The following is a 26654-nucleotide window of genomic DNA, read 5'->3' on the forward strand; positions in this document are numbered from 1 at the left end:
ATTGTTATCGTTATTATTACATCTTTGCATCTCATCTGTTGAGTAGTAAATCGATATTGCACATTGGTAGGTTTTAAGGATACTGATTTTCAAGAATGGCATTACCAATACATGTTGGGCTCTTAAGTACAATAAACATAGTCTTTCTTTTATATATATATATAGCCTAGGGTGATGATAATTATGGTTGTAAAATTTGATTTAAGATTGATTTGAAAATCGACAACACAAAGTAAACTCAAATCACATTTATGATAATTATGATTGTAAAATCTGAATCAGGATTAATTTGAGAATCGACAAATTTAGAATTTAACATGAGTTTAAGTTTTTTAAAGTATATACAAGTTTTAATATTATTATAAATCTACAATATTAAAATTTAATATCTTTTAGAGAGTTTTAGTGTAATTACGAGATAGTTAGTTGATTATATTAGGTTTTTTCACAGATAAAGATAAAAATCTTAGTTTAGTAGGATTTATAATGCTATTTAAAACCACCTTAAACATTCGGAATCATGTATAAAAAGATAATAAGAAAAAGTAGAGAGAAAAAGTTATTTGTTATGTTTTTTCTTAGAGTAAAACTTACGTGAGTTTTGTTGAATAGTTTAACTTTAATTCTATAAAAATCTAGTTTATTTGATTGACCTGACTTAAACTGACTCAAAGTTAATCAGATCAGATATAAAAAAATCAAAATAATATTATTTTTATTCATCATTAAAAAAAATTAAAAAATAAAAAAAATTGATTTGGTTATGTAGAAATTAACTCAATGACGTAATGACCCAAACTTTTAACTAGATTAAATCCAAAAACAATTATAGTAATGAGATCTTTTTGCTTCCCTATATATATAACATTGGCTAACATGTGCAAAAATATCATCACTGTTTTGTTTTAACATCTATTCATGTACAAATATCACAACAAGAGATATGTATATTTAGGGTTTAGCAATGTATGTGCTTTAGGAATAGAATTTCAACTAGTTAATTGCCCACGTTGATAAGAAACAAATTAGCTAAAAAACGATGATTAGTTTATGCAAGCGCAATTTAAAGAAGGTGAAAAATCAATGTCAAATAATAAAATCAAAAAAATAAAATAAGTCCAAAAAAGAAGCAATGTCAACACGTGTTAACTTGCAAAACCCGTGACCCGAGTCATTTGAATAGAAGCATCACATTTGAAAAAACCATGAAGCCCAATTTTCAACAAATCAAATATTGAAAGATAAAATTAAAAAAAAATAATCATACAAATGGATAAAAAGAAATAGGAGTTTTATGCCAAAAAAGGCTCAAGGCCACCAAAATCAACCCACCAAACCCATAGGTCAGGTCATGAGATTGAGATAACCTGATTGAAAGGAAAATGAACAAAATCACAATGCTAATTTTTTAAAAAAGAAAATAAGTTAAAGAAAAACTATGTTAGCTTTTGTTAACTTATAAAGCCCATAACCCGGACTATTTGACCAAAAAACCAAATATAAAAAAAACCATAGAGCTCAATTTTTAACAAATCAAATATTGAATGATAAAAATTAAAAACAAAAATCAATCACACAAAATGATCCAAAAGAAAAAAAACAATAGCAATTAAAAGCTAAAATAAAAAGGCACTAGCCAACCCAAATTAACTCATCAAACCACGAGTCAGGTCATGAGATTAGTATTATTTAATATAAAGGAAAACGAAGAAAATCATGAAGTCTATTTTTTAGAAGAAAAAAAACAATGTCAAATGATAAAATCGGAAAAGAAAATAAGTAAAAAAAAAAAAACAATATCAACCTGTGTTAGCTTCTAAAACCCATGACCTATGCCATTTAATTAGAAGCACCAATTGTTTTACAAAACAAAAAATCCATGAAACTTAATTTCCAATAAATCAAAAGAATGAAGATTCATACTGAAATATAAGCAACTAATAGGACTACCTTAATAATTTAAATTGCCATCACGAATTTCAAGAGAGCTAAGGGAAAAAAAACAAAACTCTAACTGTGAGTGTCGTGACATGCATGACGTCGTGTTAATTATTTCTACTACAGAACGTGAATTCATGTTCTGCATGCAGGTTTGAGAGCATAGAGAAGGTTTACGTGGGAATGAGGAAAAGAGAAGAGGTTACCTAGTATGGAGAAGGTGCTTGGCAGTCGTTGTTGGGAGGTACGACATGGGGATGGTGGAGATGTTGGTTGATAAGTTGGGAGGTACGACATGGGGATGGTGGAGATGTTGGTTGATAAGTTGGCAGTTGGCGGGGTTGTTCTGAAGAGGTTGGTGTTGCTGGAAGAAGGAGAAGTTGAAGTTGATCGAGGGAGGTTGCTTCTCACAATGGAGAGAAAGAAAATGTTGTTCTTTTGGTTGTCATAGGTGTTCCTATGGTTGGCCTAGAGAAGAAGAAAGGTGTTGGTCATTTGAAAAGGCTGATTTTTTAGCCTACTTTCTCTTGAAATTTATTTCCCTCTAATGCACGAAATACACCCTACTTATAGGGGATGAAAGAAGAACATCTGGTGTTTATTAGGGGTAAATCTTGGCCCTTGATTCAAATAGAAAGGATTTCAACCATTAGCCAAAAATCATCATCACAAGCTACGAAATTTGGCTGCAAAAGGCTAATCATGCTAGCCCTTTTAGGGCAGTGCCGCGGCGTCTATAAAGGTGACCAGACGAAAATAGTTATGTTGTGGTATAGTACGGTGTCGGGCCATCAGAGTGGTGTCCTGTTTGTCTTGTTTGGTGAAGAGATGAGGCATTAAATGCCCTTAAAAAGTGGCCACCCTAGCAGTCTTTCAGGTATAAAAGATTAAAAATGATGAACAATAGCCAGACGACAAGTCTTCTAACACCTTTTTTTTTGTTTTTGTTTTGGTCAAAATGCACCATTTCATTTAAATGAAACGACGCCGATTTGACATCCTTAGGGTCTTAATTGGGGATTTAACTAAAATTCAATTTAGTCATTTGTCTTTTGATTTTTTTAATTGCATCTCTAATTGACTTCAAACTTTTAATTTTATGCGATTTTGTCATTGCAAACTTCAAATATCAACCCTGAAGTTCAGTGCCTTTTCACTTTGATCCTTGATTTTGAATTTATGCAAAATGATCCTCAATTGACCATTTAACTTTTAATGTGGCTTATGATTAAATCAAATTAGCCTATTAAAAATCTAATTAATTTCTTGGACTTAATTTTTATGCAGATTCGTCGAATAATCATTTAATTTGACCTTGAATATGCATTATCTCTTTAATTTTTGATACAATTGGGTATGATTAGGCTCTCAATTTTGTCCAAGACTCCAACTTGATTCTCTATACATTTAAAACCCTCCTCAGCTTGCTATTGTCAAATTTTCAGTCTTGTTGTTGTTGTTGTTTAAAAAAAAAGGTAAATTGAGGAGGGGGGAATAGGTTATAACAACGAGAATCCGTCAAGAACCAACAAACATGTGAAGTCTATAGAGAAAAAGGACGCCACCAGGAATCCAATGACAGGACTAAAAAACCTTTTTCACCGTCTAAGGACATCGCCAAAACGACACGACATCCTTCCACTTGTCGGCACAAGCTTTGCATGCATAAACCACTTTTTAAACAAAATATTTTTTTATTGATGCAAAACGTAAAATTACCCCTCAATCAACTTTATTATAATAATAAAAAAAAACCTTGATGAAAATACCAAAAAAATCTTAAAAGAAACTTAAATAAATTTAATTTAAAGGGTTATTTTGTAAATTTATCCTGAAAAAATATGAAAATTCCAAAAAGCCGCTTTAAATCAATTATTTAAATTTTACTTTTAAAAGTAGTATATGTATTTTACTGTTCATAAAAAGGAGGGAAAACACTGGGGTGCCCTCGGACAAATTGAAAATGACAAATGGAAGATGAAGAAAAGACTATTTTATCTATGAATGAAGACTTCTTAGCTGATTTGTTAAAAGAAAAAATTATAAATTCACTATTACAGCCCACAGTGTTTTTCTCTCTGGTCTCCAATAATTTTTCCCATAAATTAACTGTTACTGTCCACGGTGTTTTTCTCTCTGGCCCTGCAATAATTTTGCCCATAACTTGGTTGTTTTGTTAATTTTTTGCCCCCTCCACACCCCTGTTGACTCTGCCCTGACGAAATTAGGCTAACATAAAGAAATTATTACATAAACTAAGTTCATCACATCACATGAGGCATAAACTAAATTAATAAACATGGGACATACAGGGGAAAATACAGAGATTTTTGTTGATCATGATGCATTTCACATAATTTTATCTACATGTCTTCTATTTATTAGTATAGCCTATAAGTGATATGGTAAATTTAGCGTGTGTAATCATTTCTCGTCTATCCTAACCTGGCATGTTCTCATTTCATTTTATTTTATATTTTTTAGATTAAACTAGTTACATGCCCCGCGCGATGCCGCGAGTCAATTATTTTTTGCATTTTAAAAATAGCCAAGATCTAAAAGTGTTAGGTTTTTTTGCAAAGTTATATCCAAGAATCTCAGGTTTGGTTGCAACGCCTGACCCAAGAGTAATGTTTATAATATTAATAATAACATTAAACTTGGGTTAACCCTTAGCATAAAAGTGTCTGGACTGCAATACCAGACCCAATAGCATTGGACGTGGGTCTGGCTGCAAGGTCGTATCATAAAAATGTGATAATTAAATAGATTAGTTAAAAAGAAAAAAAACCAACAGGAAGAAAAAAACTAATGAAAAAAAAGAAAAAAAAAAGATGAATTAATTGGGCTAACCCTTCAAACCAGGTTAACCCGTCATACCTTGAATTCGCATCGTGAAAGTCTGATAATTAAAAAGAAAAAAACAAATTAATGGGTTAACCCAAAATTAACTGGGCTAACTCGTCAAACCAAGTTAACCTGTCAAACCCGGAATCCGTGTAATGAAAGTTTGATAACTAAATAGAAAAAAATTTAACATCAATTTAAATTAAACGAAAAAAATTAATTAAAAAAAAAAGGCATCAGCCTTTTCACTGTGGACTGCACTGTGCAGTTCACAGTCAAAGGCATAAAAAAAAACTAAAGGCGTCAGCCGAGAACTACTTAGAAAAAAATTTAATATTAATAAACTAAATTAATTAAATAAATAAAATTAAAAAGAAAAAATAAAAGAAAAAAAACCTCTAAGAAGAAAAAAAAACTAAATAGAAAGAAATTTAACATTAACAAACTAAACTAAACGAAAAAAATAATTAAAAAGAAAAAAAAAAGCAAAAAAAATAAAATTCAGGTTAACTCGTCAAACCAAGTTAACCCGTTAAACCCGGGATCCGTGTCATGAATGTCTGGTAACAAAATAAAAAAAAAGTGAACATTAACAAACTGAACTAATAAAAAAAAATTAATTAAAAAGAAAAAAAATCCGGGTTATCTCGTCAAACCATGTTAACCTGTTAAACTCAGTATTTGTGTCATGAAAGTCTGATAACTAAATAAAAAAAAATTTAACATTAACAAACTAAATTAAACAAAAATATTTATAAAAATAATAATAAAAAAAATGACGGGTCAACCCGGAATTAACTGGGTTCACCCGTGAAACCAGGTTAACCGGTGAAACTCGGGATATGTGTCATGAAAGTCTAATAACTAAATAGAAAGAAATTTAACATTAACAAACTAAACTAAACGAAAAAAATTAATTAAAAAAACAAAAAAAGAAGCAAAAAAAATCCCAAAAATCATTAAAAAAACAGCTAAAAAAACTTAGACAACCTAAAAAAAAAAAAAAAAAAAAACCTAAGGAATCAGTGTTTTACCGTGGACTGCACAGTGCAGTCCACAGTAAAACACTGATTCCTTTTAGCTATTGTTATAATTAAGCTCTCTTACGTTGAATATTGAAAACGAGTATGAATATTGCTACAACGGTCTAACTGTCTAGCAGAGGCTTAATTTTCAATAGGAAGTGACGAGTTAAAGACTTTCATGTCTTAAATTTTTTTCTCGATGCAGATTGCAGAAGGTAAACAGAAGTTGTGATGAACTTTCTAAGTATGTGCTGGCGTTCAAAGCAATCACAAAAAAGAGATATTACTCGAGACGAGGGGTCACCTGTGTTTTGGCTATTAGTCAAAGCAGCCACAAACCAAGAAACTTCGTATTTCCTTGCACAGCACTGTCCAAGCAACTTCCAAATATTTGCTCACTATAAATTGACAGCATTCCCTTGAAAATCATCAAGAAACTCCCACTTAACATTTTTCAGCAAAAGAAAGCTAACTAGTTGGCCTACAGTGTCTTCACCAATACTACTTCATCGAAAACTGTTTTAGATAACAAGAGAAAGCAAGAAATGGGTCATTTCTCAGCCATTTTCAGTTGCTTTGTTCCATCGGCTTCTTCAAGGGTTATAGATGAAGCCCATAAGAAGGCAGAGATTCCTAAAAGCAAATCAAAATCATCAGGTGCTCCAATCGTAGTTTCTTACTTCCCCATGAACTCATATCTCTCTCGCTTGTAGCAAATTCCATTCCAGGAAGATGAAGAAAGGCCATGTGATTGTTTATGCAGCTCAGCATATGGCGGGAGCCTGTGCGGTTCTGATTTTTTTTTTTTTTTTTTTATGGATATGTTATTTTATTTGTTGCAATATCTAGGTATTGCAAGAATTGCTTATCCTGTAAAGAAAACAAAGGATGAATACAAAATCATATATAATTTTGTCCCGAAGTAAGAGTAAAATTTATGGAGTCCACCTCTCAAATCATTCACCCATTAAATTTATTTGCAAAATCTTAATCCTACAGATCCTGCACACCCCTAGAAACTTGCAAGCTTACATCTAGTTTTTTATTTTTGTAATTGTGAAATTGATCAAATAATTTATTTAAATTGATCATATTATTTCTATCTAGTTACTTGCAGCCCACAACTTAGTTATATGGTCAACCAAGTCACAATATTCCCCCTAAAAATAACACAATTTTGGAGAATTAATTCGAGGGCAGCATAAAAATTTTAGACCAGGTCGATGGTTTGGATTTCATCCCAAAGATAAAACAATAAAAGAGTAAAAACTTATCTTTTTAAGGGTTTTGAAATTTCGGATGTCTATTTGTAGATAAAAAATCTTGAGGTAAAGATCCATGTGTAAGTTGTAAGAAAATATCTCATACTAAAACAATAAAAGAAAAACAACCAAGTAGTTTATAGGCAAGAACGACGAAACCAACACCTAATAATTTAGATTTTTTGGTAAAGATGATGTCTATTCATTAATCTAAGCCCTCGACTGGCCTTGCAAAATCTTCATTTTCGAGAGGATGTCTATATATATATATCAAATAAAATATAGTGGTCCACATGGTTTTATCTATTTGTCTTATTATATTTATTCATCTAGTCTATGAGGAAAATGATAAACTTCCGTCCTGTTTGTTTTGCTGGAAACTAGTTTTTTTTTGAAAAATAGTTTTACTGAAAAGTAAATTCCTGAAAAGTGAATTATTTTTTGGTATTTGAAAGTGTCATGAAAATAAGTTGAAAAATATTTTTTAGTATTTAGTTATGACATGGAAAATGAGCTGAAAAATAACTTATTAATTTTTTAAAAAACATTATTAAAATAATAAGAAACAAATCTTACAAATTAAAAAGTTGAATGAGAATGAAATTGAAAAAAAAATCTAATTTCATAAATTATCTCAAATAAAATAAATAACAATCAAAATAATGGAGATCAAATTTAACAGATAAAAAAAATAAAATATGATGAAATTACAATAATTATAATTATAATTTCATAAATTATTTAAAATAAAATAAGTAACAATCAAAAGAATGAGAACTAAATTTGATAGATAAAAAATTTTAATTAAAAAAATAATAAGAAAAAAAAATAACAATCATGAAAATAAGGACCAAAGTTAATATAAAAATCAAATTAAATCAAATTTTAAGAGGTGAAATTGAAGAAAAAAATATTCAAAACAAAATATATTCAATCAAAAATTTGATGATCAAATTTGTTATAATCAGTAAATAATATGATATTTTTAAATTTCTCACAACTTCTGGAAAGTGTTTTCCGCCCAAAATAAAAGGAAAATATTTTTCTGAAAATCAAACTAAATTTTTTTTAACTGAAAAGTGTTTTCCATTGACTAATTTTCCTAATATAATAAATAAACAAAAAATTAATTTAAAAATAATTTCTAAAAATCTATTTTTAACATAGCAACTTTTTATTTTAGTTTTTAGTTGTTTTAGTTAATTAAGCTCTCTCACGTACTTACATAATAAATAAACACAAAAATAATTTAAAAATAATTTCTAAAAATCTATTTTTAACATAGCAGCTTTTTATTTTATTTTATAGTTTTTTTTTGTTAATTAAGCTCTCTCACGTACGTTGAATCCTGAAACCGTGTATTCTGCCGGTGTTTGCTACACGCCGGTCCAACGAGCTAGGACAGGCTTAATTATCAAATAGAAAGTGACAATTGAAAGACTTTCATGTCTTAATTCATGACTAGATGCAGATTGCAAAATGTAAACAAAAATTGTCATGAACTTTCTAAGCATGTGCTGCTGGTGTTCAAAGCAAGCACAAAAAAGAAACACGGGATCAGCGGTGGCTATTAGTCAAAGCAGCCACAAACCAAGAAACTTGTATTTCCTTGCACAACAAGACTGTCAAAGCAACTTCCAAATATTTTCTCACTATAAATAGACTGGATTCCCTTGAAGATCATCAAGAAACTCCAACTTAACTTTGTTCAGCTAAAGAAAGATAACTAGTTGGCCTACACCAATACTTTGATCGAAAATTGTTTTAGATAACAAGAGAAAGCAAGAAATGGGTCGTTTCTCTGCCATTTTTAGTTTCTTTGTTTCATCATCTTCTTCAAGGGTTGCAGATGAAGCCCGTAATAAGACAGAGAAAACCAAAAGCAAATCAAAATCATCAGGTGCCCCAATCGTAGTTTCTTACTTCCCCGTGAACTCATCTCTCTCTCGCTTGTAGGAAATTCCATTCCAGGGAGATGAAGAAGGGCCATGTGGTACTTTCTATGCCGATAATCGTGGACCATCTTCGGCCTTTTTCACAAAAACCAACTGTATGACAGTGTGGCAATGCTGCTACGTTAGGCTTTGAAGTGATTGTAGCAATTATGAGTAGCGGAAATTCTATCTCAAGACTATTTCATGCGTGATGTTTATGCAACTCATCATATGGCTGTAGCCGGTACTGTTCTGAATTATTTTTTATTTTATGGGTAAAATTTCTTAAATTTTGCTTATATATACTTTAATCAGTGGAATTCGAAGATAGACGAACAATGTTCGCAATCATTGATATATAGTATTTATTTATATTAAAATATCTATGATCAAGAGTCAAGATTATAAAAAATCATAGTAAATAAATAATCTAGCAATATTGCTTTAAGAGCCACATGCCCACAACCACCATACAATCAACTAATTTGGGACTGTCGCTTGCTAATATAATATTCAACTAAGACTTAGCACACATATGTATGATTAGTATATAGTATTATATCAGATCTTCCTTGCTTTGGAAGCTCAGAATATAAAAATCTCCCATTTTGTGTGGTCAAAACAGCCACAACATGTGAAAATTGATTTTCCTTTTCTTTCCAGGCAAAGCATAAGCTTCTCTCGTACACTTCATTCTTATCTCCTTGTAAATAGACAAGTGCCCAAGACGGTCTCCTTGAACTCATTATCTAATCTTCAATTAGTACCTTCCTCTTACTATTCCTAATTGTTACACTAAAAAAGCTAATAGTACCCCAAAGTATATCTACTAGCAGAACTATGGAAGATCGTGCAAGAAGAAACTATTCTAATTTGCTTACTAAAGAGCTTTCTCATCCCCGACCTCCCACCGTTTGACCTGACCTAATATGACCCAAATTCAATCAGATCAGATATAAAAAAAAATAAAAAAATTGTTATTTTCATTCAACATTAAAAAAATAAAAAAAATAGATTGATTTGATTATCTAGAAATCACTACCAGAAATTCGCTAAATAGCAACGGATTTACCGACGGAATATTTCGGTTGTTAATTTGAGGTCGACATTACCAACGGACACTTTTCCGTCTGTAATTCAGTCGGTAATTACTGACGGCAACTTTTTCGTCCGTAACAGTCGGTAACTACCGACGGAAAGTTTCCGTCGGTAGTTACCGACTGAATTACGGACGGAAAAGTTTTCGAATTTAAAAAAAAAAAAAGGCGGGTCTCTGACATGGAGGTTTTGGCGGGTTATTTTTTTCGACGGCATCACCGACGGATTCAAAACGACAGCCCGTATAGTGACGTGACCGGTTTGCCGTTTAAATTGCCGACGGAATCACCGAGGGATTTGAAATGGTAGATCCGTACGGTGACGTGTAGATGTTTCCGTCAGAATCACCGATGTAGTTTCCGTCGGTGAAACCGTCGGAAAAAGTTAATATATGTCAGCTCTGCCGACCCTCTCCTCCCCTATTTCTCCTTCTTCCTCCTAATCCCAACTCTCCCCATCTGCAAACAACCAGCCCCCTCCCCCCCAAACAAAAATCCCTCATATCAGCACAACAAGTTATATTTCTTGAAGTTTTGTGGTCACAGCATCCGTGTTCTGATTTACCGACGGATTTTATCAATTTTTGTAAGTAATTCTATCTTTTTAAATTTTAACATTTAATTAAATGTCAATTTTATTGTTTTTTTAGTATATGTATTTTGTTAGTAGATGTACATGTTTTATTGTTATTTCTCAAACAAACTTGTAGTATATGAATGTATAATTCTATACCTGTTATGGTTTGTTTTAGATTTTGTAAGATTGTATTTGTTTGTAAATTGTTAAAACTTTATGGAACTATCGAAGTACATGTGCTGTTTTGAAATAATTAATAGCTTGCTTAATGGGTCCGTTTAAAGTTTTATCAATGGTATTGCGGAGTGGTAATTTCTGTAAATTTATATATTTTAATTTGTATGGACGTTGATAAATGATAATAAATATTTAATATTTATGAGAAGTTGTGATTGGTTTGTTGGATAATCTCGAGGTAAAGTAATATTTTTGCAAGTTTATTTACCTAACTTAGTTAATTCATACATGATGTCATCATAATTTTATAGAGGTTCGATATAAGTCATGGATGATCGTTCATGGATGTATCGAGATTCACCCCAAGGATTGCGGAGGATGGATTATTGTAACGGGGTTCAGGATTTTATTAATTTCGCAACATCTATTCCCAGAAATTTTACCGGATGCGATATTAGGTGTTCATGCATGAAGTGTCAAAATAAAAAGTATCTGCATCCAGATGTTGTAATGATGCATCTTCTACACAAAGGGTTTATGGAGAATTATCAGTGTTGATATGCACATGGAGAAGTATTTGTTAGTAAGAGGAGAATGAAAGAAACGGTGGTTGGGTATACTTCTAGTGCTAGCAACGTGCATGAAGCGGCAAATGACAACACTAATCCTTACAGAAATATGGTTATGGATGCAATGAGAATGAATCAAGGTAATGTCAGTCAATGTCCAATCATAGAAGAAGAACCTAATGCAGATGCAGCTAGGTTTTTTGATTTGTTGAAAGATTCTGATCCATTATGGGATGGCTGCACGAACCACAGTAAATTATCGGTCGTAGCATAGGTGTTCACCATCAAGTCAGATCACGGGTTGAGTGAGGCCGGGTATGACAAGATTATTGAATGGGCGAGAAGCATTTTACCTGAAGGGAACAGGCTGAAAGAGAACTTCTATGCTGCGAAGTCCATGATGAAACCCCTCGGTTTAGGATACCAGAAAATTGACATGTGCCCTAACTTCTACATGTTATACTACCTTGAAAATGCTGAGATGACCGAATGCATGACATGCGGGCATTCCCGTTACAAACCCAGAACTGGCAGGGGAAAGACTCTAGTGGCATATAAAAAACTTAGATACTTCCCGATCACACCTAGACTGCAGAGGTTATTCATGTCACCAAGAACTGCTAAGCACATGACATGGCACCAGACACATGATGCGGTTGATGGAGTGATGGTGCATCCTTCTGACGGCGAAGCGTGGAAACTCTTAAACAATGTGCATCCTCACTTTTCAACTAAATCAAGGAATGTGCGTCTTGGGTTGTGTACAGACAAATTCAACCCATTTAGGTCATTTGCTGCTCCTTATTCTTGTTGGCCGGTCATACTCACAGTTTATGACTTGCCACCGGGAATGTGTATGAGGCCGGAGTTCATGTTTTTATCTACTTTCATACCCAGTCCAAGCAGCCTGGGGCGGAATATAGATGTTTGTCTTCGACCGTTGATTGATGAGTTGGCGCAGTTGTGGTCCTCCGGAGCTCTGACTTATGATATATCGAGGAAACAAAAAAATTTTATGAGGGCGGCTTTGATATGGACTATCAATGATTTTCCAGCTTATGGAATGCTTTCTGGTTGGAGCACGCATGGAAAACTCGCATGTCCATACTAAATGGAAAACAAGAAGGTATTCACGCTAGCAAACAGAGGTAAAGCTTCTTTTTTTTACTGTCATCGTTGCTTCTTGCCACTTAATCACAGGTACAGAAAAAACAGAAAAGATTTCTTTGTTGGCAGAGTTGAAAAAGATGTTGCATCCCCGCGTCTTTCTAGTGAAGAATTGCATGATGTTGTATCAGAGTACGATGACATTGTGTTTGGCCTTCAATCAAGTAAGCAAAAGTTTCCTGGGTTTGGTTTGACCTATAATTGGGTAAAGCGAAGTATCTTTTGGGAGCTTCCTTATTGGAAGACCAATCTGCTCCGCCATAACCTTGACGTCATGCACATCGAAAAGAACATGTTTGAGAACATTTTCAACACCGTCATGGATGTGAAAGGGAAGACAAAGGACAATATCAAGGCTAGAATGGATATAGCTTTATATTGTAACCGTAAAAATATGGAGTTAATTTATGGTGAGTCACGGGTCGTAAAATCAAGAGCAAGCTTCATGTTAGAGAAAAAAGCACAACTACTAGTCTACAAATGGCTTAAGAGGCGGCGTTTTCCGGATGGACATGCATCGAACATATCAAGGCTGGTTAATGTAGAGGACTGCAGATTGTATGGAATGAAGAGTCATGACTGCCACGTGTTTATGCAAACACTCATCCCATTAGCTTTTCGTGATTTGTTGCAAAAGGGAATATGGGATGCACTCACGAAGATCAATCATTTCTTCAGAGATATATGCTCCAGCAAGTTGAATATTGAGCACATTGAGAGGCTTCAAACGAATATCGTCGAGACATTATGCAAACTTGAGATGATATTCCCTCCATCATTTTTTGACTCAATGGAGCATCTCCCTATACATCTACCGTTCGAGACAAAACCTGGAGGACCGGTCCAATATAGATGGATGTACCCATTCGAACGGTTAGATATTACAGTTGCAATGTAATTCATATATGAAAGTATTTTCTATGTTTTTGTTAATTGAAATAATTACTTGATTAATTCAATGCAGGTACTTGTTTAATCTCAAGAAAAAGGTTAAGAACAAGGCGCATGTTGAGGCTTCGATATGTGAGGCCTATATTGTTGAGGAGATCTCAACATTTATCTCGTACTATTTCGAACCTCATCTGAGAACGAGAATCAATCGCGTTCCACGGCATGATGATGGCGGTGAAGTGCCTTCCAATGGGAACTTGTCAATATTCTCCAATACTGGACGACCCACACCTAAAAATGCCGTAAGAAGAAGATATTTGTTGGAAATAGAGTTCAAACAAGCACACAACTATGTTCTATTTAACTGTAATGAGCTAAGACCATTTATTCAGTAAGTTTATACTAATTAAACTTTGTTAGTAATATACTGTTAATTATAAATTGTAATATCATACACTTATTATCACTTGTAGGCAACATCGACAATATTTGCTCTTCAATAACTACAGCTGATCGAATCCCAGATCTTTCAATTACAAGATGAACAGTTTGCCACGTGGTTCAGAACACATGTAAGCACTATCACAAACTCATTCTAACTTGCAAAATTATTGTATGTATGCATGTCATTACGAGATTCTTGTTCATTTACTGTTTATTGATGTACATTACATACAAGGTTTATCAAAAGGGAAGGAGTGCGCCTAAGTCATTGTCTTCACTAAGCCTGGGGCCTGAAAGAAAATGTAAGTGTTATAACGGGTATTTTGTCAATGGATATATTTTTCATACTGAAGAATACAGGCAAGAAAGAAAGACATACAACAGCGGTGTTTGTGTTAAGGGATCCACTAGTAGTGAGTTAGAAGTTGACTACTATGGTAGATTAGAAGAGGTCGTCGAACTGCAATATCATAACGAGCAGAATAGAGTGTTTTTATTCAAATGCTATTGGTATGACATGACTGACAGAGGAATCAGAGTTGATCCGCATTATGGTCTGGTCGAAATCAACTCAAAAGCTAGACTCCGCAACATAAACGATGTCTTTGTTTTCGCAAAACAATGTCAACAAGTTTATTACACATACACCCCTTCATTTAGAAAGGATCGATCAAGAGTGGATTGGTTGTCCGTTTTAAAAACGAAACCCCGGGGTCGTGTCGAGGTTGTTCAAGATGAGAACGAAGACACAAGTGTGCGAGATGAAGTCTTTCAAGTTAGTGAGTTGGTTGAACCATATCGTGTTGTGCCTTCGATTGAATTGGAAGAAAATTCAAATTTTCGTGTTTTCGATGATAGTCTTGTTGATGTTGACGCATAGGAGTTGAATTTTGTTTTGAGCTCTAGCGGACAAGCAAATGTCGATGAAGAAGATGATATCCATATTGAAGATTACGATGAAGGTGATGACAATTCAATTGATGACGAAGAAGAAGAAAATTCTGACTAACTACCAAAAAGAAGCCCTGTGTAAAACCCTTTTTTATGGATGGATGATATATTTTGTAACACGAAATATTTACTACTTGAAATAATTACTTGATATACCACAATCACGAAATAATTACTTGAAATAATTATAGATCATGGATGATATATTTTGTAACACGAAATAATTGCTTGAAATACCACAATCATCGACGTCCATACCGACGGATATAAATCCGTCGGCATTTCACAGAGAGTAACACGAAATAATTGCTTGAAATGACACAATCACCAACGTCCATACCGACGGATTTATATCCGTCGGCATTTCACAGAGAGTAACACGAAATGCCACAATCACCGACGTCCATACCGACAGATATATATCCGTCGGTAAGTTGTCGGCGGTCAAGTTTACCGACAAAATTACCGACGGACCGCGCGAATTCCAAAGGGTTATGCATTAAATGCATCTCTAACCGCGTCAGATTGCCAACGGAATTACCGACGGCCCACGAAAAATATGGAGGGTAATTAAAAATTTTGGTGCGAAATTCAAAATTCACCGACGGATTGTTGACACTTCACCGACGGAATAAATTAAAATAATAATTAATTTTATATCCGACGGTGAATCCGTCGGTAAAACTGCAATATAAGTTCCCTCGACCACCTCTTCAGTTCATTTTTTTCTTCTCCTTAGTTTTTCACTGATTCTTTTCCTCTCCATTCTTCAAAGGTTTCACCAGCAATCTCTAGCAACTTTTCGCGTGAATCTCTATCAGTTTAAAATGTATGTGTTTCTTCTATTTTATTTTACTTTAAGGGTTTTTTGTTTTTGCTATTTTTTTTTATATTTTTTGTTTTGGTGTATTTTTTGTAATGTAGATAAAGCCTATAGCTTTTTTTGCATAATTCATTGCTAAAGTCTATAGTTTTTTTTTTGAATTTATTGAATATTTTTATTGTTGTATTGGCATAATTATTATTAGTTAATTTGTTGAATATTTATTGTTAATGTTGAATTCATCATAGAATTAATAATTGAATATGTTGGAATAATTATTAATTTTACTCTATTATTGCATGATTTGTGTTTAATTTTTTCTATTTATTTTGATTGTTATTCTAGGGTTTTTTTTTAATTTATTGTTTTGTTGTATTGGCATAATTATTGAATAATTTTTTGAATTGTAATTGTTAATGTTGAATTTACCTTAGTATTAGTAATTGAATCAAACCTTCTATGTCTCATACAAAATGATAGTCAACCTCAACATGAATCTGAATCTGAATCTCTTTCTTCGCAACCATCTGCAAGTTGATCATGAAAGGAGATAAAGTGAATCTGAATCTCTTTCTTCGCAACCATGTCTTATACAAAATGATAGTCAACCTCAACATGTTTAGTACGAGCATGAAAGATAGGATTTGCAGATAAATAAGTAGCGCCTAGATTATTACACCAAATAGTAGGAGTAGACGCAGAATAAATTTGCAGATCTCTCAATATATATTGAAGCCAGATAACCGCAGCAGTGCCATCTGTCAATGTTTTATACTCAGCCTCGGTGGAGAAGAGAGCAATTGTGTGTTGCTTGCTTGATTTCCATGAAACCGGCGTCTAACCAAAAAAGACAAGATAATCACCCGTAGACATGCAATCATTAATACTACCTGCTCAATCTGCATCTGTAAAGCCATGTAGAGCAAAGGAGGAACTGTGAGTGATATGTAAGCCATAAGTGGTCGTACCCCGTAGATAACGCAGAATGCGTTTAACGGCACCTTAATGAGAATCTGTAGGAGCATGCATAAACTGACAAACTATGTTAATAGCAAATTAGATATCTGGTCTCGTAAAGGTAAGATATTGAAGAGCACTCACAATCTAACGAAACTATGTAGAATTAGAAAACAAGGGATCTGACAGTATGGTGACTTTGAAAGTAGAGATAGGAGTATCAACCGGTTTGCAAGAAGTCATATCAGCTCGAGTGAGGATGTCAAGAATATACTTATGCTGTCATAACATCAGACCCATAGCAGTAGACTGAACCTCAATACCTAAAAAATAATGAACGGCGTCTAAGTCACGAAGCTTGAACTCTGAACTGAGTAACTGTATTAGGCGGTGAAGCATAGTAAAGTTGTTACCCGTAAGCAGAATGTCATCAACATAAATCAAAAGATAAAATATATCAGTACCAACAGACAAGATAAATAAGAAGGTGTTAACCTTGGAAGCATGAAAGCCAATAGAAAGCAAAAAGTCACTCAGACGAGTGTACCATACCCGTGGGGCCTGTTTTAAACCATATAAACACTTATGCAACCGGCACATATAAGAGAAAAGAGCAGGGTCAACAAAACCTGGAGGTTGTTTCATGTAGACCTCTTTGACAATAACACCATTGAGGAAGGCATTATGAATATCAAGTTGATGAATCTTCCAATTACGCAAGACCGCAATGGATGTCACACGTGTGCGGCATCGCGGAGAAAACATTCACTCTCATATGTGTTATCTATCAGGCAAATATAGGAAGACAAGGAATTCTTATCTTTTATCAATGAAAAAATGGAATGGGAGTCGCCACCTAGTATTTTGGTCACTAGGAACCCTAACTGGTCTCAAAGATCGGGTACGGGGACTGGTTGCGTAAAGGGAAGGTATTAGCACCCCAAATACGCCCTACCTAAGGTAAGCTACATTGTTTTATTGTCTGATAAAATCCAAGGTCTTGTCGTGTTTTTTAGTTGTTGGTCCGTCTATGGTTTAAGAAAAGTCTTCCTCGGTAAGGAGATCCTTATCTTATCAGGTAAAACATAACCGTTCTAACGTCAACAAAAAAATTTAATATCTGAAATACATCTTATTTATAAGGTCGTAACCCCAGATACTAAAAGAAAACAATATATTTTTTTTGAAATTTTTGAAATATTGGTCTAGTTCTCGTGACTTTAATAAACTGGTTATTAAAGCCAAAATGCATACTAATACATATTTTTGAATTTTTTTGTATGAAAATATGATATGATTTTTTTTTCCTTTGAGATAAATGACCGTATACATGAAAACAAGATTTTTTTATATAATTTTTTTGCAATGTTTTGACAAAAACCAGGTATTTTAATATCGAATTCGTATCTTTTTGGTATAGAAATACAAACCGATATTAATCAAAATGGATAAAAAAATATGCGATAAAATCACAAATTTTTCAAATAAATATATTTTCTTTAAATGGGATTGGTCGGACCCGGCCCAAAAGGAAAATGGGCCGAGATCGACCCAAAAATGAAATCGGGCCAGCACCGGCCCAAAAAGGAAAACCTTCATTCTACAAGGCTGGGCTGTCCAGCCCGAGGGAAAAATTGGCACAGCTAATTATTTTTCCTTTGCTGCAGAACGTGAATTGCTCACGTTCTGCATGCAAAGGAGGACAACAGAGAAGAGGGGACAGAGAAGGGGAGAAGATTACCTGGAATGAGGGATCGTGGTTGCTGTCTCCGGTGATTGCTCACGGTGGCGCTAGGTGGCGACAGGCGGTGGCGCTGCTGTCTTTTCTTCTTCTTCCCCGTGCAGAGGCACCAGCCGCTGGTTTTTTCCTTTTCTCGCCTGCTTCTGTTCTCTCTTTCTCCCTCTCTCTGCGTCTGTCTCTCTCTTTCTCTTCTTCCCTGTTCCCTGGTGCAGCTGGAGACGAAGACGGCACTTGGTGACGAAGACGATGGTGAAGCCGACACCTCTCTTTGCGTCTGTCTCTCTCTTTCTCTTCTTCCCTGTTCCCTGGTACAGCTGGAGGCGAAGCTAGCACTTGGTGACGAAGACGATGGCTGGCAATGCTTCTCTCTGTTTTTTTTCCCTCTTCCCTTCTCCCCCTCTCTGTGTTTCCCTTTCTGTACTTTTTTCTGTTTTTCTTTTTGTGCTCTCTCTGTTTTCTCTCGCACTTCCTCCTCTTGGTTTTCTCCTGCCCTGCTCGCTCTGCCCCTCTGTTCTTTCTTCCTTTTCTCCCCCCTTGGTTCGTCTTTTTCTCCTGCTTTTATAGGCCAGAGACGGCCTTGTGCTGGTAACGGCCAGCTTGATTTCAATGCCTTTAATGATAAAACGTCTCCAATATTTCTATTGCTTGAAATGGTTGATGAGGAAGAAGGTAATGAACAGTTGTCCATTAAACGGCTCTGTTTCAAATGGCTGTTTTGAGATGTGAAATGACCATTTTCAGTTTGGTCACTCAAGTTCTGATATTTTGTAAGCAAGTCCTTGGATAAATTATAATTGGATCCCTTGATTTTAGCATCTTTTCCGGTTTGGTTCTTGGTTTCGGATTATTTCAATCAAGTCCCTAATTGGCCATCAAACTTCAATAATTATGCAATTAAGCCCCTGATTTGACCAAATCAACTCTTTAAAATTATAATTGGACCCCAAAACTTTAATTTCTTCCAATAAAAGCCTAAATTGACCTAAAAATCAATTTTTCTTGCAATCAAACCCTTCATAAATTCAATTAAACCTTAGGTAACATTTAATTGAGTCCATAAACATCCGATTTTGGACTTTGTTTCCTCAAATTGAATTTTCCTTATGAACAGGGCTCTCACCAGTTAAAAATATACTGTCAAATTTTAATTCTTGTATTTTTGAACCTCCTCAACCAATTCCTAGCCATTTTATGGGTGTTCCAGTATTTTTTTCTTATTCCTATTATTTTTTGGATTCCTTCCGAGAATATATATATATATATATATATATATATATATATATATATATATATATATATAATGATGGTGAAAATTACAACATAAGAATATATCTATAATATTATATAGGTACATTCTATAATATCTAATGTAAGTGCTTACATCTGAGAATTAGAAAATGACAAGTGCATCATAAAACAATTGGACTTTGTCAAGAAAACAAGACTCAGCTGGATAACAGAGACAATGTTCCAAGCAAATAAACATCTCTTTCTGACACGCAATTTCAAAGCAAATATATGCTCAAAAATCAACGTTCAAAAAAGGAATAGGTAACGATTATCTACCATTGTTTCAAAAGCTAAAGGGACACAACGGTTAGAAAATAATATAAATTATATTTTGAAATTTTATATAATAATTTAGTTATTGGATTGAGATGATTCTTTGACATGGTATCAGAGACTTGATGACCAAGTGGTTTCGAGTTCGAATCTCATCATCCCTATTTATTTAATAAAAATTAAGCATAAGATAATGTGGACCTGTGCAAGTTTCAAGCCCAAAGGGCTTTCACTTGAGGGGGTGTGTTTGAGAATAATATAAATTATATCATGGGACCTCATCTAACAACTTAAGCTATTGGATTGAGATGGTTCTTTAACAACAACAACCATTGTATAAAATAAGTTTGGACTGTTCCCTGGCTTTTGTAATATATACGCAACTAAGACTTGGACACATTAAATTATTAGTAGATATATATATATCAAGATCTTCCTTGCTCTGCAAGCTCGAAATATAATAATCTTTCCCTTAAGTGTCACTAGTCATTGTGGTCAAAGCAGCCACTGAAAATTGGTTTTCCTTTCTTTGCAAGTAAAGCATAAACTTCTCTCACACGCTTCATTTTTATCTCATTATAAACAGCCAATTCTTTTGCGTTACATTCACAGGCCCAATAGACTGCTTGAAAAAAAAAGGAATTCATCAACTTAGCTTCCAACGTGCCTTCTCCAAGCTTGCTTTTCCCCTCTCGTTGCTCTTACTAGCAATTCCTAATTGTTAAGCTAAAGAACAAACACCAAGTGCCTCTCTTCACGGAGAAAGAAACGTCAAGCAAGCAATACAAAGCCACAATGGCTAAGTTCTCGGCAATTTTCAGCTGCTTTGTTCCCTCTTTTTGCTCACGAGTCTCCACTGACAATGTTTCAGTTCCAGAAGTAAAAGCGCCCAAATCAGAGAAGTCAAAGGGCAAATCAAAATCATCAGGAGCTCCCATTGTAGTTTCTTACTTCCCTGTTAATTCATATCCATCTCGCTTGTAGTAATTTTGCCAACAAAATCAGATGTAATTAGTCATATTTAGCCAGGCCCGGGAAACTATCTCATTCACTCACTTTGGTTGATGATGCATCATTGTGAAGTGGAAAGGATAAAGATGACACCAATTGCTTTCTTAATGTTCTTTGATTGCTAGCTGCATGATCTGAGATTTGATGAACAGGGTTTTGTAATTGTGAAATTGATCAAATAATTTATTTAAATTGATCATATTATTTCTATCTAGTTACTTGCAGCCCGCAACTTAGTTATAGGGTCAACCAAGTCACAATATTCCCACTAAGAATAACACAATTTTGGAGAATTAATTCGAGTGCAACATCAAAATTTTAGCCCAGGTCGATGGTTTGGATTTCATCCCGAAGATAAAACAATGGTCACTCATTCACAAGTACAATATATGAAACCCACTAACTAATTTATTCGTATAGAAAATTTGTGCCATTTATTGATCCACACCTACTCTCCATTTTCCTCCCCCTATTCACTTCTAATGTTCCATAGTGATTAAAATTTGAAGTGCTATATATGATACATCAGATTTTGTGGACTAAAACGAGGAGAATATATACGAAGAGTATAGTATGGAAAAGGTAAAAACTTATCTTTTAAAGGGTTTTGAAATTTCGGGTGTCTAGTTTTAGATCATAAAAAAAAATCTTGAGGTACATGCACATCCATGTGTAAGTTGTAAGAAAATATCTCATAAAAACAAAAACAAAAAACAAAAAAGACAGGTAGTTTATATGCAAGAACGAAACCACCACCAAATATTTTAGATTTTTTGGTAAAGATGATGTCTATTCATTAATCTAAGCCTCTCGACTGTCCATGGCCATGCAATGATCCATGTGACTCCCATTTATATCTCCCCTGGCTATGCTTACGAGTTGACTAGCGGTTTCCGAGTCAAGCCAAAAACTTTATTTATTCCCATTGTACTCGCCTACTATACTGGAACTCCTGGATCCGCAAACGGTCACTCTAACGAATAACGAAGAATATGCTCTTTTGCTGGGTTGAAGAAAGTAGTAAACTTCCTTACCGTGAGGGCCATCGATCGGGCGTTCGGAGAGAATCTCTCTCTCTGACAAACACAAAATGATATCTTGTCATTTGTTTTTAGTTTAGATTTTCAAATTAGAACAAAAAAAAGTTAGCAACTAGCAACCAAAAAGCAATTGAAAAGTTTTGAAATCTATGGATTTCCATGTTAATAACAAAAGACAACTTGCATCTTCACCATCAGTTCGAGTCTTACTTAAGCTTGTTCGAGTCTTCCGGGTAGTTTAGTATTGGAGTAACTTTTATTTTTTTAAGAGTTTTTAAATTATTTTTTTATAGTAAAAAGTATTAAATTAATTTCTTATATGCTTTTTTATTTTTGATAGTTTTGATACGATAATGTTAAATTTAAAATAAAAAACATCAATTTAATATATTTTTTATTAAAATATTTTTTTGAAAAATATTATATATCACATTTGGTGTCAAAAAATGTAAAGCAAGTCAAAGTAAGTGGGATTATTTTAATAAAAAAAATACTAATTATATAAATTAATTTTGGTAAAAATTATTAAATATTATTGTTATACTTTTGCTATTAATGGGTATCTATAGCTAATTATTTTGTGATTATTGTAAGATAAAATGCTAAAATATGATAAAATATTTCTTTGAGATAAGTCCTATGGACTTATTTAGTACGATAGTTTTTTATTTTAATGGGTACCTATTCTCGAAGGCGGAAAGGGTTTTTTTAAAACTCGTGTGTTGTTGGTGAAAAATATTTCTAATTAAAATTGGTGAATATTCAAAATAATTATAAAAATTTTCAGTCAATTTCTGATATTTAAATATCAACTTACTTGTAAGTACAACATTTATAGGTGATGTTGTCGTTGCTTAGTCGCCGGTGGTGAGTGGAAAAAGGAAATCTCGTTGTTGAGGAAGACAAAAGGAGAGGAGTGAAGCTGGCAGAAAGGGTTGTTAATGGTTATAGTGCCACTCACAGTAGTGGATGGTGGAGAGGAGCTCCTGTGGTTCGACAGGAAAGGGGGGGCTATTTTTGTGCTCTTATGACGATGGAAGGAGAGAAGACTAGGAGGCTCTCAGTGTTGGCCTTTTTTTGCTGTTTTTAATTTATTTATTTTTTGGAAGAGTCTGTAGTGTGTGCTGAGTTAGGGAGAGTGTTAAGGTGTGTATGTGAGTAGGTTTTTTTTCTAACTAATTCTCTCCTCAAACTCCCCTTTAAATTGTGTTTAACCGTATATTTATAGGTAAAAATCTATTTGGCTTGAAGGGAAAGTAAACCAAAACTAACTACTAAATTTCAAGAATAAATCCCTACCATATATTTGATAACTTGAAGGCAAAGTAAAGAAAAATAAATCTTTAGATTAAAAAAAATGATTGTGGACCATCGGATTAGAAATTGGGTTGCTTGGTGAGAGAGTTTTTAATTTTAGAATTGTTCTTCTCCCTTCCATAATTACAAATAGATCACTAAAATAATAGATGTATTTTTTTATTTTTATTTTTTTAAATTCTTTGGAAAAAATGCTGAAAATGGTGCAAATACATCAAGAATATATTTTTTAGGTTTTATTATTTTTTTTATTTTTGGTTTTTTGATTTTGAAAATTTTAAAAAAAAATAAAGTCAAAAATTGGATTAAAATATCCATTTTCTTGAGAAATAAAATAGAGAGAAAATTTTAGCCATAGACACACAATCACTTCGGCAGCAGTAGCTCAAGTGCCTACCAATGGACGTTCCCTTTCAAGCTAGCAGGAGTACCAGAGGGCTGTACAAGAAAGTGGTGAGAGGAATGCCTAGAAACCATGCAGCAACTATTGGTGAGAATGCAATAGATGGATGAGGTGAGTTCATACAAGGAGGAGAAGAAGGCGGCGCGCCTTGAGACCGTAAAGTGCTCAGCCTATTTTATTTTTTTTTATTATTATTAATATAGATATTCTTACCTTTTTAAACATACATTTTCGATCAATCCCACGAACTTAATAACTATATAAGTCTTCAATGATCTTAAAGTTTGTGAGACTCGAATTAATAAACTCTAGAAAACAAACTTAGAATCTGACCAGTTAAGCTATACTTTTTAGAATTATATTCAATTTATTTTTAATTAAACCTTTAAGTGCTTGGTTTATTTTTATTTAATGTAATAATTTTAAATCATGATATTAATTAATTATTAAGGTTTAAAAACATAATATATATCGTGTTTTAAATCATGATAAATAAAAATATATTATTTCACTAAAAAAAATTCTATGTTATTTCATTTATTTTTAAAATATTTATGTGTTAATTGTCCTGTCCATATAAGACCGAGGTTAGGCCGGACTTAAGGCTTCGTCAAGCATGATTACATGGCCAGGTCAAGAGGATGCAAGATTAATTTAACTTTGTCGAGCATGATTACACGGCCAGGTTCAGCCGTAGCCGACAGGACCTGTTCACGCCATCTTAGACTTATTATTATACATGGAATTAATGCAGACATGGACAGGTATCTAACACTTTTCTGGTGCTCCTTCCTCTGCAAGTCAAGAACTAAATAATGTTTTTTCACGTTTTTCTAATAGAGGGTCTGTGAAGACCAAGTAAAATTGAGAGTGATATATTTTGTCTTGGTCAAAGCAAATACGTATATTTATCAGATTTCTTTAAAGAGCAAACAAAGTGGAAATCAGCCCTTAATTTGTCAACCATGAAATTAATCAAGACTTTGGACACTTATCTGATAGCACTCCATTATCTCCTTGCCCTCCAAGTCCAGATTATATAACTATTAAACGTGTTTCTTCACGTTTTTCTAATTGATCGAATGTTGAAATTTTCTATCCTCCTACTTTGGCCTTGAAGACCTCGTAAACATGTGAGTGATTTAACGTCTTGTCTTTTGTCAAACCAGGAAACTTAGTTGTTCTTGCTGTTGAGTCTGAAAAAAAAAACAAAATTTCTTGTGAACTTTCTTTTTTTTTAATAATAAATATTGGGAATAACTTATTCATATCTCAATTAATTTCATGAAATTCACCTTCTTGGATCTCTAATGTTGAAAAAGTCGAACACAGTCCTAAGAAATACGAGGGAAAATCAAAATCATCTAGAGCTCCCATTGTAGTTTCTTACTTTCCTGTTAATTTTTTTATTTTTTTTACCGCATGCAGATGTCTGGTGGTAAAACATAATCAGCAATGCAGAAAGCTTTGTCGCCGGCACATACAATTAGGCATTCTTGAGTCTGCCGTCATGTAAGCTTGCCTGATAAAAGAGAAAAAATAATGGGGAATATCTACTTTCCTAGAAAGTTGAGTATTGATTGGCATGCCATGCTTGCCATTGAAAGATAGGTCGGTGCTTGAGAACAAGTCATTGACGGTAAAGATAGCTAAGTCTGGCTTAAGGATGGCTTTTGCCTTTTGGTGGAAAGGTTACCCTAAGAAGTTACAGATAAGTTGTTTATCGGTGAGATAGGAATAGGATGGTGTGGTTTGCACTAGCTAGGCTGAAAAACATGTGGATAGCCTGAGAAAAAAAAAGATGCCAGGAAAATAGAGGGATGAGAGGGAAAAAAAGAGTGCTACTGTTTGAGATTACGGTAATGATTGTAATTTAAAGTATTTTTTATTTAGAAATATATTAAAATAATATTTTTTATTTTTTAAAAATTATTTTAATATCAACCTATCAAAACAATCTAAAAATATAAAAAAAATTAAAATTAAAAAAAATTATTTTCAACTATATTTCCTAATGGATGAGTAGATGGAAAACATGTGGTAGGCTGAAAAACATTGGGCTGGCTGGCAATTTAACCTAAGCTATGTCTTCTAGCTAATCCTTGTTGTGCATGATCATTAATTTTAGGTTCCGGAAAATTAATTGGGATGTATAATTCAGACACTTATATTAATAAAAAGAAAAATTTGCTTCTCTATACATACATTTTCTTTTTTTATCGTCAATAAACCTTAGTATTCTTTATTCGAAACATCTTTGAGGGAATCTTGATTTAAAGTACAATATTTTTTTTTTTGTGATAGGCTGCTGTCAATAGTAACAGTCTGCAGGTTAAATTTGTCTAAAATTGTGTTGGACCAATTCATTCCATATTCTAACATCTTTTTTTATCGGTTGATTAATCAGCCGATCAATTTCATCAATTAATTAAAATAATAGTAAAAATAATTATTCAATTCATTAAACGAGCAATTTATAAATACAGTTGGCCGACCGATTCTTCCAGAACCATGCCCTTTTAGTTATTGAACCTTTGTCCAGCTATTAACCTTCAAAATAGTACCTAGTTTCTGGACTTGGCTATATTACTACCCGAATCTTAGGTAGATGTTTTTTATCATGATTATAATCCAACTACTCCGGACTTCATCTCCTATCTCATAATTTGATTTCCATCATTATTAAACAATTTTTTATCATAATACATGTCACGATTAAAAAGTTGATGTCTTCTCTCAAATAGAAGAATGTCAAAGTAATAAATAATTCAGCAAGATCATAATCGAACCACATAAAAGTTAACTATATAAATAATAATAATAATAATAATAAGATGATGATAATGGTAGTGGTGGTGATGAGTTAAGGAGGACTTTAAGATGTAAGATTAATGTGAAGATTAAACAATGATAAAAACAG

The 26654-nt window shown here is 33.4% G+C and overlaps 1 protein-coding gene and 1 long non-coding RNA gene across 2 annotated transcripts; one reads left to right on the plus strand and one right to left on the minus strand.

Annotated features, from left to right (window-relative positions):
- The first annotated feature begins 11159 nt into the window (after window positions 1-11159).
- On the plus strand, window positions 11160-15022 carry LOC127904156 (uncharacterized). The gene is made up of 3 exons (XM_052446235.1): window positions 11160-13466; window positions 13558-13875; window positions 13958-15022. The coding sequence occupies exons 1-3, from the start codon at window positions 12538-12540 to the stop codon at window positions 13995-13997; spliced, it is 1287 nt and encodes a 428-aa protein (XP_052302195.1). The 5' UTR covers window positions 11160-12537; the 3' UTR covers window positions 13998-15022.
- A 5477-nt stretch (window positions 15023-20499) lies between these two features.
- Window positions 20500-23206, minus strand: LOC112328802 (uncharacterized). The gene is made up of 2 exons (XR_002983986.2): window positions 22832-23206; window positions 20500-22050 (listed from the first exon to the last, which is right to left on the minus strand). It is a non-coding gene; the product is annotated as an uncharacterized LOC112328802 (long non-coding RNA).
- Window positions 23207-26654: the final 3448 nt, after the last annotated feature.

The sequence above is a fragment of the Populus trichocarpa genome, chromosome 1, assembly GCF_000002775.5.
Source record: "Populus trichocarpa isolate Nisqually-1 chromosome 1, P.trichocarpa_v4.1, whole genome shotgun sequence".
NCBI classification, from domain to species: domain Eukaryota; kingdom Viridiplantae; phylum Streptophyta; class Magnoliopsida; order Malpighiales; family Salicaceae; genus Populus; species Populus trichocarpa.

Coding starts and splice junctions, on each gene's coding strand:
- LOC127904156 (XM_052446235.1), top strand. CDS start 12,538: ATGGAAAACAAGAAGGTATTCACGCTAGCAAACAGAGGTAAAGCTTCT. Junction 13,467..13,557: donor TGGATGTACCCATTCGAACG/GTTAGATATTAC, acceptor AATTCAATGCAG/GTACTTGTTTAATCTCAAGA. Junction 13,876..13,957: donor GAGCTAAGACCATTTATTCA/GTAAGTTTATAC, acceptor TATCACTTGTAG/GCAACATCGACAATATTTGC.